The sequence below is a fragment of the Parasteatoda tepidariorum genome, chromosome 2 (assembly GCF_043381705.1).
Source record: "Parasteatoda tepidariorum isolate YZ-2023 chromosome 2, CAS_Ptep_4.0, whole genome shotgun sequence".
NCBI classification, from domain to species: Eukaryota; Metazoa; Arthropoda; class Arachnida; order Araneae; family Theridiidae; genus Parasteatoda; species Parasteatoda tepidariorum.
Genome location: NC_092205.1, coordinates 97,430,393 through 97,443,132, shown reverse-complemented (window position 1 = coordinate 97,443,132; position 12,740 = coordinate 97,430,393). Strand labels below are relative to the sequence as shown.

At 28.5% G+C, this 12,740-nt stretch overlaps 1 protein-coding gene across 1 annotated transcript; it reads left to right on the top strand.

The window, feature by feature from the left end:
- The first annotated feature begins 65 nt into the window (after positions 1–65).
- LOC107438161 (lachesin) lies at positions 66–7,847 on the top strand. Its single transcript, XM_043052691.2, has 3 exons — positions 66–376; positions 3,923–4,104; positions 7,518–7,847. Exons 1-3 carry the CDS (start codon positions 271–273, stop codon positions 7,746–7,748), a joined length of 519 nt encoding a protein of 172 aa, XP_042908625.2. The 5' UTR covers positions 66–270; the 3' UTR covers positions 7,749–7,847.
- The last annotated feature ends 4,893 nt before the right edge of the window (positions 7,848–12,740 follow it).

The window sequence follows — 12,740 nt, the reverse complement described above, 5'->3', positions numbered from 1 at the left end:
TTCTCAATAACCGTTATATGTAGAATAACTCTTCGTTCCTTTCACCAATCAAAACACAGATTGAGGTGAACTTTAGCATCTTACAATGAAAAACAAATAAAAAAAGAGCAATTTTAACCAGAGGAGACACAATATAATGTTAGAAGATTGTTTTGCTAAACTGTTCGACGTGATTCTTAATTTAATGTGAAATCGTAATATATAAATTATAAATGTCTTCTAACGTCTTAAATCAATGGCATGGATTTGTATTTTCATTAGAGTGTAGCAATGGATAGATCAGCAATGGCTTCAGAATCTATGTTTGGGATTTTGCCACATTTTTGTCTTATATTAATCTCCAACTGCTTAATTTTAACATCTTCATACATCAAATGTAAGACCTTAGTTGCTTTATTAGTTTTTTATTAATTAGAATATGATTTATCTTGCATATTTATTTAGGAGTTCTCATCGCTATAGTAAGGCAAATCTGTTGTTAAATAGTAATATGAAGAAGATTATTTTAATCAATTTTAAAAGATTTAAAAAAAAATTTATAATTGAAAATATTTATATTCTATAATATTAGAATGTTTTTAAAAATGTGTTGTGTTAGGTTTGATCCAAGTTTCACCAATAGTAACAATCAAGGTTGATAATGATCAAATATATGTTTTTCAAAGAACTTCTAAATTTTGAGTCATATTAATTGAGTTACATTTATAAATTAGGGTCTTAAAAAATGCATTCTTATGATGACGAAAATAGACTATTTGATTCTTGTAAATCTTTTTTTCTTTGCAGATACATATTTTCTTTTTTCCTATCCTGTCTATATATCCCCGAAATTTTCCTTCAAAATGCAATTTTTACTAGCTATGGGGCTAGCCCCTTAAGTGTTTTTTTTTGCGGCCAAAGCTTAGGTTATTTTGTCTTACAAAAATCTTTTCTTAGGTAAAATGTTTTCATTTTCAATTTAACTATGTATTTATTTGTTATGTTTATATTTTTAATTTTTGTAATATGCTGCGTAAGTAATAGAATGGAGATTTAACTTGTGGAGATATTTCCATAACAGTATCTGTTTGCTACAACTACGATATTATTTTTAAAATTTTAAACTTGCAATAATTTTTAAAGATGTCTCATGGCGTGCCCTAGTTGACTATAATGGTACTTTTCTATTTCCTCTCTGTAAAAAGGGCTATCACTTAGCACCATAAACTTCTATCAAAACATGTAATATTATGTTTTAACTGAATTTGATCCTCAACAATTTTTAAATTACCGTTATACTATTTTATGTATATATTTCAAAAAATAATTCTCTCCCATTATCAAAATAAGAAAATACTTCTGGTAAAAATAATTAAAGGCATGCTAAAAGACAATCTCTGTGCATGCATTTTTTTCAAAAAAAGTTCAATAACAAGTGATTGATTGATAAACAATGTGAAAGCTTTTTTCTATAATATTAAAAATTATAAAAAAAAATAAACAATTGGAGGCTATTTTTTTTTAAAAAGGTATTTAAAAAATAATTTAGAATTACTTGAAAAATTTTTATTCTGAGCCCTACCAAAAAAAAGAGATACTTATGAAAATTCAAGCAGTTGAGAATAATCTTAATAATATAAGAATAATTGTAATAATAATCAGAATTAAACCTATAAACTCAGATAATTTTACCAGTGTCTAATTATTGTTTAAACAATGAAATAATTCTTTTCAAAATGGAATATGAATAAAAAGGCAGTGTTTTAAAGGGGTGGCAGCTTATTTTTATGAATAATATTTATAGGAATCAAGACACAGGCAGGATAAGGTGCCCGTCTAAAGACGCTTAGGAAGAGCACCGCAGCTAGACAAATAATGTCTAACTATAAATCTAAAGGTGCTAATGTCTAGTTCTTATATTTGGAATTCATCCTTGTAATTAAAAATAATTTTCAAAAAACTTTTACATTTAAAATTTTTTGCTTTTTTTCCTGTATTTTACGGNGTGGACTGATCGTTAAGACACGGTTCCCAGCAGATCACCGAAGTCAAGCATCACTGGCTATGGTCAGCGTGCGGGTGGGTGACCACTTGGATCAGTCTGCGTAGAGACCGAGGGTGTGCAATATTGGTCCTCGTTAAACTGTTCTACCGTAAAGTGCTCGACTTTGCGCGAAGGTCGTCGGGCTACCGAAGCGGGGGTGCCATTACCTTCCGCAGAGGATCAAAATTGTGATGGCATGTCTTCGGATCATCCTCCGGGATGTTTCCCAGACCGTCGCCAATAGCCCATTGTGCAGCTCTAGTGCGACGTAAATTAGCAACAACAACATCCTTTTTTTATGTTTGTTTTAGTTTGTTACTCAAGTGGCAATGCTTAGTTCTTCCCGAATTTTTGCATGGAAACTGATGTGGAAAATTTCCTATTCAGATAAATAACTTTGTTTTAGTTATTTTTTTTAAAAAAAATAATGAAAAAATGTGATTGAGATTCTAGTATTGATTGAGAAAACAGGAATGGCAAATTTCTTTTTATTCTTGAGTGGAAAAAAATCTTTAAAAAAGAAATTATCAAATTATTTTTTTTCTTCAGAAATTGAAGTTTTTATAATAATCTAGTTTAAATAGTTAATGATGAATCTATTATAATGATGAATCTATTATAATGATGAATCTATTATAATGAGGAATCTGCACCACCATCTTCATAAATCTAAATTTGTCTATGACCTCAATGCAGTCAGGCAACAATTATTATAGTAAAAATTTAGCTTAAAATCTAACATGTAGTCTGTCTATGTCAAGAACTACCCTTGCCATTCTTTTAGAGCAGTAGTGGTGACTATGGTTACAAGGTTTGACTGTGTCAAGTAGGGGTGTTGGGTCTATATTTAAAAAAGGTTTTCAGACTTTGGTTGACAAGAGAAAGGGGACATGAATTCTCCTCTTTGAAATACGCTATTTCTTACTTCCTTAGCAGCAGGCAGAATAAGACAGGAGAGTTCTTTCTATTCACAAACTATACATGTAGCAAAATTTTTAAATATATGTTCTATTAATTGCCTTTTTCTTCTAAAAAATATTGAAAATAATTTGAGAATATAAATGATTTGAAACCCATCACTGACTAACTACTAAAGTATAAGAATACTTTCTGAGATAACTTTTTAAATTTTAATATAGATTGTTTTGTTTAGTTGTTTTGATTTTTAAAAATTTCTTCTAATTATTTGTTAATTTTAAATTTAGTAAGGATCTTTTTGCTTCAGTTACTTCTTTTATATTTAGTTCATTTTTCTTATTAATTTTCTTATCTAAAGTATTAGTAATTTCCCACCAATAAACACGCCATATGATGTGATGCCAAAATGACGCCAATGGTTGGGTAAGACTATGTTTATCTAATCAAACAATGAAACAAATTTACAAATTCAGAAAAAGACAAAATAAGTTGGTAAGTAACATTTCAAAATAATAAATCAAAATAGAAAAGTGCTTAAAGCAGCTAAATCCAACTTTGTTTTATTTTAATTTAAAGTCAGAAAAACAATTCTAGCAAAAAAATAAAATTTTGAAGATCTGTGTGTTAGCGGGACAGCACTACATCAGGGGACACACTGCCTGCCAACATACAGGTGACTTTCTGTTGTCAGTGGTGAAACCAAAAACTGACAGTGCCCCGAGGCCCTATAATGGAAAATCAAATAAGAAAAGCAATTAGAAAAATTTAAATGTAAATGCAAATAAAAATTACTGACAAACAATTACAAAGTAAATCTTAATAATGACTTAAAAGTGCCCAAAATATCTTAAAATTTTAATAGTTTTTTTTTCTTCTAGAATTGTTTTTCTGACTTTATAAAGTAAAACTACATTATTATCATTTCATTCTGTCCAAAAAAAAAATGTTTTGCTAATTTATTTGTGTTTTGTTTGTGTGTAGTGGGAGAAAGTAGAGACTTGGATCTTCCTCCTGACAGCAGTACTGTTGATCCATTGGCTGCTTTACTTCCGCATTATATAAAGAAATCTAATGTGGATCCCTATCTCACAAGAAATGTCACCACACAAGTTGGACAGACTGTTTATCTCAACTGTATCGTCAACATTGTTGGAGAAAGAGCTGTACGTAGTGCACTTTTATTTTTTGTAATTTATCATTAGAACTTTTACTATAAATTTGATTGGCAGTATTTCTGCTAGACTTTGGAAACTTCAAATGATTTTAAGACCCATGATTTCCTTATTTCTAGCTACCTTTTTTTACTAAAATCCTGTCACAATTTAACCTGTGTCATCCTTTCTCAAAATTTTTTTAATTACTTTAAAATTTAGATGCATGCTAACTTTTCATGTCAAACTCTCATTGTTCACATCGTTGAAAAGGCAGCAATATTGACATTATTACAATAATTCCAGGCCTGTTATATAAGAATCATGATAACTTAAAACTATATTTAATAATCCAACAATAAAACATAAGTACAACAAAATAAAATGCTAGCAAATAGGTAACAGAAAAATAGTAACAAACATCAATTACATGGTTCGTAGCCTTTTTAAAAAGTGCTTAAAGGTGTTTATTTTCAATATTCATATTTTAAAAGCCCTTAAAATGTGCTTTTTTCATTGAGTGTTTTTAAAAAGTTCTTAATTTTCCCTTTTCCAAAATGAGATTTTTTTCTTTATAATGTCGATTTTCTCCAAGTATTGTGTAAAAGCGTGCTTTTCACATCGTTCTATTCAACATTTTCACAATTAATTCAATAATCCAGTGTATTCATTACAGAAAAAAAATGGGAGAGAATTTCTCACCCTTTCTCAAAAACAGGGTGAGATTTCAAAAAGTTAAGTGAGATTTCTAAAAATTAAAAAAACACGAATAGACTTGGAAAAAAATTATTTCTTTAATTATAATACATTTTTCACATCTTCTAATTGAATATTTTTGCTGCATCATGATATGGAAAATGTTCTATATCTACTTTTTCATCGGCTATTATATTTATTTGGTTGAAAAATATCCGTATTTGTTTCGTTTTAACCATTTCTACCGACATTTGTTTAATTTTCATTTGTCCATTACGTAGTGGAAGATGTCGCCTTAGCAAGGTATTTGTCTATCTTACATTCATGCACAAAAAATTTAAACGTCTTACATGAAGTAACCTTACCTACGGTGAACACGTGGTTGCAGAGAAATGTGTTCTGAAAGGGGTTCGGGGGTGGTGTTCTGCTGTTCGCACCGGTTCTGAACAATAGTACTGATAAATAGGGAAGCTAGATAACAAGGATCAATGTTCAAAATAATAAAAGATCAAGGAAGAAAAGTGAAACAGATTTTATTCAAAATGGCAAAAGACGAAATTTTTTCCCAAAATTCTTGCATTTCGAAATTGATTAATAGAGTGCGCAAACTTCTCGCATTAATAATTTTTTATTGAGAGAAAAGAAAAAAATATGCGAGATTCTCACATTCTCGCTCTGTAGTGAAAACACTGCAATCTATTTCTGCATACCGTTTGTCCGTAGCGTATGAAAGCGCCAATCATTTTACATGTTGGATGAAATACTTGCGAGTCCGCATGTGCGTCTACTGAGCTGTGTTCCATGAGATTATTTCACTCTTATTTTTCATATTGCAAGATATTCTCAATTTCAGGCTTCATTTTCCACTCTCTGATGTCGAACTGAAAAATCTTGATCATTTTATAATGGCGAATATAATCAAGAAAAAGAGTTCTTTGTCAGAAACTAGTTATTTTATCGTTATAATGTAAAGTGTTTGAAAATTATTTTGCATTTTGTTAGTGCATATAGTGCTTAAAAATATTTTTTGAGTGCTTAAAGGTGCTTATTTTTTGTTGAAAGATTTGGGTGCGCACCCTGAATTAGTAAAGTCTTTATTTGCTCGCTCTGGATAGTGAGGCAGCGTCGCTTTCCCAACTAAAGACTGTTGTCATGGATTCGTTAGTGATGACGGAAAGTGGCGTCGGCGGACACCACAACAGTTAAAAGTCTGTTAAACTTATTCCCGTTTTGGGCATTGCAGGTAAAGTAATCATATCACTAATTACAAGCCTAACTAATTTTTGTAACAGTTAGAATTGCGTCAGATTTTGTTATTTTTATAAAATGAAACATAATTCCCATTAAAACAACTATCTTAAAGCCTCTGTGATAGTAGTTCTATTGTTTGTTGTGAAATGGCACAGAACATTTTTTACAAAATTTTATGCAAAAAGGTACACTAATACTGCATTTTTATCCCTTCCAAATTATGTTGATTTAAGTTAGGAATGCACAATCTGCAGCCTTAAGAGTGTTGTCATAAATGTTGCCTTAAGAGTGTCAAAAATGTTGAATATGTTACTCCATGCTTGACTACTTGAAAAATTTTGGATACAGATACATAATTTCCCACAGAGACATTTTTTAAACTTTTTTTTTTAAGTAATTTTAATTAGCTTTGAAGAAATTCCAAAATGTAGTAATTGGTATTAATTTAAGGTGTTAAAAACTTTTAAATCTTTTGATATTTTGGTTTCTTTTTAAAGAAAATTCACTCTAATTTTTAAAAACTTTTATATTAATTCCGTTGTGGAAAGTAAATTATAATATCGAAACAAAAAATCTACATGGATTTATAATTTTCTTTTATATTTAGTTTTTAGACCTGGATTTCTTTTATACCATGTGTTTTTATAAAAAAAATTATTGAATATCAATAAAAGTATGCTATTACACAACAGATTTATTTAATTTTGTAGCTTTGAAGCAATATTTCATTAGTCTACTTTTTAGGGTGGTTTTTTATTGTTATTTTACATTAAACATTCAGTTATATTTTTTACCTACTTGCAGGTACATGGAGCTTTGGTACTTTGATAAGCTTAATATTGCATATTAAGCTTATCAAATTCCTATTTCAGAGATAAATTATTTGAATTCAATAGTTTTTTCTCATTGACTATGTATAATTAAGTTTTTATCTCTCATAATAAATGAAATTCATAACTCTCTTAGAATCTGATTTCTTTTTTGCACTGCAAACTAATTTTATTCATTTTTTTTTTTTTAATTCTATGCCTTTATGAAAAAACTGGGAAAATTCGCATTTTAACTGCTTCTAAAATTAAAGTAAGTGATTGAAAGAAATTTAATAATAAAAAATAAAAAAACAGAAGATATAATCAAAAGAATAGTATCAAGTGCTGAAACATTATTATAAATGGTCTTTTTACTAACTGGTCAATTTTTAATAATTTTTTCTTTTAAAATTTGATATATTCTGCTTGTTCCATTTCTTAATCTTATAATTTTCTTTCAGATTTCATTTAAGATGTAAAAAGTTATTTAGGTTTCATATTTATATCTTATAATATTGTTCCAGATTTCCTCATTTCTAATGCACTTGGCACCTGCATATTAAATAATGTTTTGGTGGAGAAAAAAAATTGTAAACATGTATTGGTGTCTGAAATATCTTTTGTACTGAATTAAATAGATATATAATAAATTTGTTATTTTCTTTTTAGGTGTCTTGGATTAGGTTGAAAGATTTTCATTTGTTGACTGTTGGAGAGTATACTTACACAAGTGACACTCGATTCCAAAGTGTCTACATGCAAATAAGTAATAATTGGGCACTCCAAATTAAATATCCACAAGTGGCAGATGAGGGACTGTATGAGTGTCAGGTCAGCTCCTTCCCATCCAAGAGTGTTTACTTTAGACTGTGGGTAGTGGGTGAGTCATTTATGATCTAAATTTTCTATCAATATTTGCTAGCAAGATTTTGTAATAGTGGAGTTGGGGACATTCAGGTCACTGCAAGGCTTAAATGTACCAAATCTTTTTTTTTGTTGCCTGAATTTATGTTTTAAATATTTTCTCTCTTTTATGTGTGCTAGTTCTTACCTGTTATGTTATTATTTTTGGTAAAGTTTATTTTTCATATATATTTATATACATACATAGATATATAATGCATTAATGAGAGAAAAAAGAAATTAAGAAAAAATTCAAAATAAAAAATATTTTTATAAATCACGTTTTTGTAGTAGAGAATAATAATTAAAAAAAAATTGAAAAACAAAAAACGTGGGGCGCATGAAATACATAACAGTACATATACACATACATATAAACATTTTCTTACTCATACACANTAAAAAAATAAAAATAATATTTTTAAAAATCACATTTTTGTAGTAGAGAATAATAATTTTAAAAAAATTGAAAAACAAAAAACGTGGGGCGCATGAAATACATAACAGTAATGTTAGTGTGCTCTTGAGAATGTGTGCATGTATATCTGTAATTGTAATTGTATCTGAATGTCGATGTGGAATATGTTTGTGATGTATGTGGCTGTGCATGTGTATGAGTAAGAAAATGTTTATATGTATGTATATATGTACTGTTATGTATTTCATGCACCCCACATTTTTCGTTTTTCAATTTTTTTTAATTATTATTCTCCGCTACACAGGGATGAGATTTTTCCGTTTTTTAGCGGATTTCCGCTTTTTTCACTTTTATCTCTTAAATTTCAGCTTTTTTATCAAAAATTCAGATTTTCTAAAAATTTCATTTTTTTAAATTAGTATTCTGCTTTTTCAGAAAATTCACCGATTTTCAAAAAGGAACAAAAAATTCAAACTACATAGCTACCAATCCATTCTCTCCACTCTTTTTCTTTCCTTTTTTTATACTCGCATTAACTGAGTTAGTTGTGGTTCACATTTATTCGAATAATCGGGACTGTACTGTACCCCGGACAGAAATATGGCGACATTGTTGCAGAACGTTACAGAGTTCATGCAAAAAGATTTTTGCTTTGAAAAATAAAAAGCAATTACTTTTCTTTTCTACGGAAATTTACAACGTAATCTTCTTAAATTTTACGTAAAATTACTTATGAATTGTGCATTTGAGTGTTTACTTCATGGTGTATAGCGTTTTTGAAATGTGCATATTTTCAATTTTCGTGATTTAAAAGCTTTTTAAAGGTGCTTTTTTCATTGGCTGTTTTTAAAAAGTGCTTAATTTTCCCTTTTCAGAAATGAGATTTTTTTTCGTGACCGTGTCGATTCGTGACGTATCATGCAAAAGCGTGCTTTTCACATTGTTCTATTCAATGTTTTCACAATTCATTTTGCCATACCGTCGGTCCATAGCTTATGAAAGCGCCAATTATTTTACATGTTTGATGAAATACTTGCGAGTCCGTATCTGTGTCTACTGAGCTAGGTTTGGAGAGATTATTGCCTTCTCATGTGCAATTCTGCAAACCGAGAAATCTCTCAATCATTTTATAACGGCTAATGTAATCAAGAAAACAGTTCTTTGTCAGAAACTAGTTATTTTCTCATTATCATATAAAGTCTTATTTGTATATTTTATAAAATCTTGTTGTAAGTATTATTTTGCACTTTGTTAATGTATATAGTGCTTAAAAAGTACTTAAAAGGTGTTTATTTTTTGTTGAAAGATTTGGCTACGCACTCTGTACTCTTTACGGCCATGATTCTGTCGAATTTTTAGCAGTTATTGTGATTGATTTCTCCTTAGTTTTGAAATCCGATATATTTTATACCATGTCATTTATTACTTACCACAACGACCTAATCTCAAAACACACATTTGAGGAGTCCGATTCGCATGATTTTGTTGTCGATCTTTCTTTCGGCAATTACTACTACAGATTTCATGATTTTTTATTATGTTCATTATTGTGATGATTAGTTACTAGTTACAAATTGCAAAGAAGGAAATAATTTGTGCATCCCCCCTAAAGAAAATTTAAGAATATCACCCATAATATTAGAATTAAAAGTTATTACATGTTCAATTAAAGAAAATCATTTAGTTTTTTTTTTAAACACAGTACTTTTGTTATTTTAAATGAGTAACATATATGTTTTTTATCATTAAAAGTATCTTGCAGAAAGATATTAGTATCAGAGAGGTATGTCCCAGAAAGCCTGAGAAAATTCTGCCACAAGGACTATATATATATATATAATCATTCCCTTATTATTACAGAATCCGTTATTGACTTTTTTTTTACTGATTATTTTTTAGTGTTTCACAATACCTGAAGCTAAAATAATGGAAGGTCCAGATATGTATGCGGAAGTAGGAAGTTCCATCAACCTATCATGTGCCATTGCGGACAGCCCAAAAGCCCCAGCTTATGTATTCTGGTACAGTCACAGTTCAGAAGGGTAGTGGAAATACTGCAGTCAGTAGGCTAAAGATCAGGGACGCACAACCGGAACCNTTTTTAATCTGTGCTGTTATAGTTTTTTTTTAATGCATTGATAAAAAGAATCATTATCAAATTAAAAATTAGGATGTCATATAGAAACTATAAATTTTATTGTTCAAAGAATATTTATGGCTTATAAGTTGAAAAGGCTTGGAGCCATGCTCTTTTGACTTTGGTTTACTAAAACTGAATGTTTTTTTTTAATGCAAACAAACAAACAATTATCTTTTTTTGCATTTGTACAATTTTGGTTGTTTTTATTTTACAAATAATTTGAAAGTAATAATAAGAAAGTGTACTCAATTTTGATTATTTGCATTTTCAGGGTGTGTATCACGGACTGGACAATTTTGTGAATGAGGCAAGTTATATGAGTATGATTGGTACAACACCTGGATGGGGGGGGGGACATTCATCGTTCAAGTTAGTAACATTTTTTTAATCAATATTTTCTTCTTTCTGAACATATATATATTAAATACATTGCTCTAGTTAAAATTTATACACAATTCAGTATGTTTTTTAAGCTACTCATTTATATCACTACTTTTGATTCTTATTAATATTATACAGAATTGTTCACTAAATTAAACAGGCAAGGTACTTTGTTGTGAATGGCNTTTCAAAAAATCATTGATCACAGAAGTTTCCGAAAATCAAAATTTCAAAGGTGGGACTTAAAAGCTCAGTTTATTTTAGTTGTTTGTAAGGAAGAGCCGGAGAGATACTTTATAAGCTCATATTCATGATTAATATTCATTTTTTATCAGTAAATAGTTGTTATAATCATAAACTCAAGAAAGAAATATATATTTGTAAATTTTAATTACTTCTCCAGGTCATCGTAGGTATGTGTTAAATCTTAAATATATCTTCAGTAAACTAAGAAATATTGAGAAAATGGAAAAAAAACCTTGTTTAAATTTTTTTTTAATTTTTCAATTTAAACTGTTTTTTTTTTTTAATCTCAAGAATCAGAATTTTGACTTGGGCTCACAATCACCCCTGTAAATATGTTTTTCTTAATAATGTAGTTTATTTTTGGCTCATAAGTAGATGCTTTTAAATTATGAATGGTCAAAATTTTTTTAGTAAACAAAATTTTTAAAACTAGCTTAATGTAAAGCTAAAAGTTTAACTAAATTTAATGTCACTTTGTTCAGTTTGCAATGTTCTGAATAAATTTTATTTATACTGAATGAAATGAAATTAAACTTTGGAATATGTCACTGCTGTTTTAATATAATATTTTAAGTTCTTGGAACTGAAGTTAAACATGCAACATTTTTTTTGTTAGGAAAAACTAATGTTTATTATGTATTTTTTTTAATAGCAGTTAATTAAAATGTGATTTAAAGTTATATTTGATTACTATAGCAAAGAATGTTTTTGGATCAATTTTTCTTTAATTTATATATTTTTAAGGATGTTAAGATAATAACACTGTTTTTAATTAAGTCACTATTTATCACTTTTTAAAAAATTTTAATCACTTTTTTCACCACTTTTTCTACAATGTCCTGTGCTGAACCCTGCATTATGCTTTATGTTGAACAACTACATGTTTAAGAACTTTTATTAGAATTTTTCCATTGAATTTCTCTTCTTCCAATTTAACAATGAATGTATTTTTTAATGTCATTATTCAAAATATTTATGTGTTTAAATTATAACGCCTCACTTTTAAATATCTATGAGAAAAAGTAATATTTCCATTATTATTCAAATGTGTGATGTATGTGAGTACATATTTTGAATCCTGATGTCAGAAGAAACATTTTTCTGACTTTTGCACCAATTTATTCCCAATACGTTAAGTCAATTCTTAAAATTAAACTTAATTATAAATATTAGCTTTTTTAAAGTAAAGCACTTATCACTGCCCCCTCTTTTGAAAAAAAAAAATACCAACATGAAAAACCCAGAAAAGACCAATTAAACCCACCAGGGTTGGGTTTTTTCGCAACCTTGGGGCTAGGTCACTACTTTGGAGACTCAAGCTCCGGATTTCAGTCAGTACTGACACGGCAACACAAAATCAAATTCTAGCTCCAAAAATAAATTTTTTAGCACATAAAATAGCATTCTGTTTTGAAACTAATTTAAATACATTTATTGTTATTTACTTTTTTCTTTGAGTTAGTTTTTTTCTTATCTGATAGCAAAAATTTAACAGCAGTAGTCAAATTTCACGTTCAAGAATTATTATAGAATACAAAATGAGAAAACATAATTTTCCATGTTTTACTGCAGAAATTATAAAGTTGAAATCAGATGAATTATAAAATGTATTATAAGAATTTATGTGTATGAGTTATGTGTATGTTATAAGAATTTATGCTTAAAATTATGTTTCGATGTTTAAAAACTTTTATTAGAGTTTTCAAATTGAAATCGACTGTCTCATAAATTTAAACAGAAAAGAAAAATGAACTTAAAAAATAAAAGTAATTAATGCTTAAAAATTCTTCCATTATTCATATCA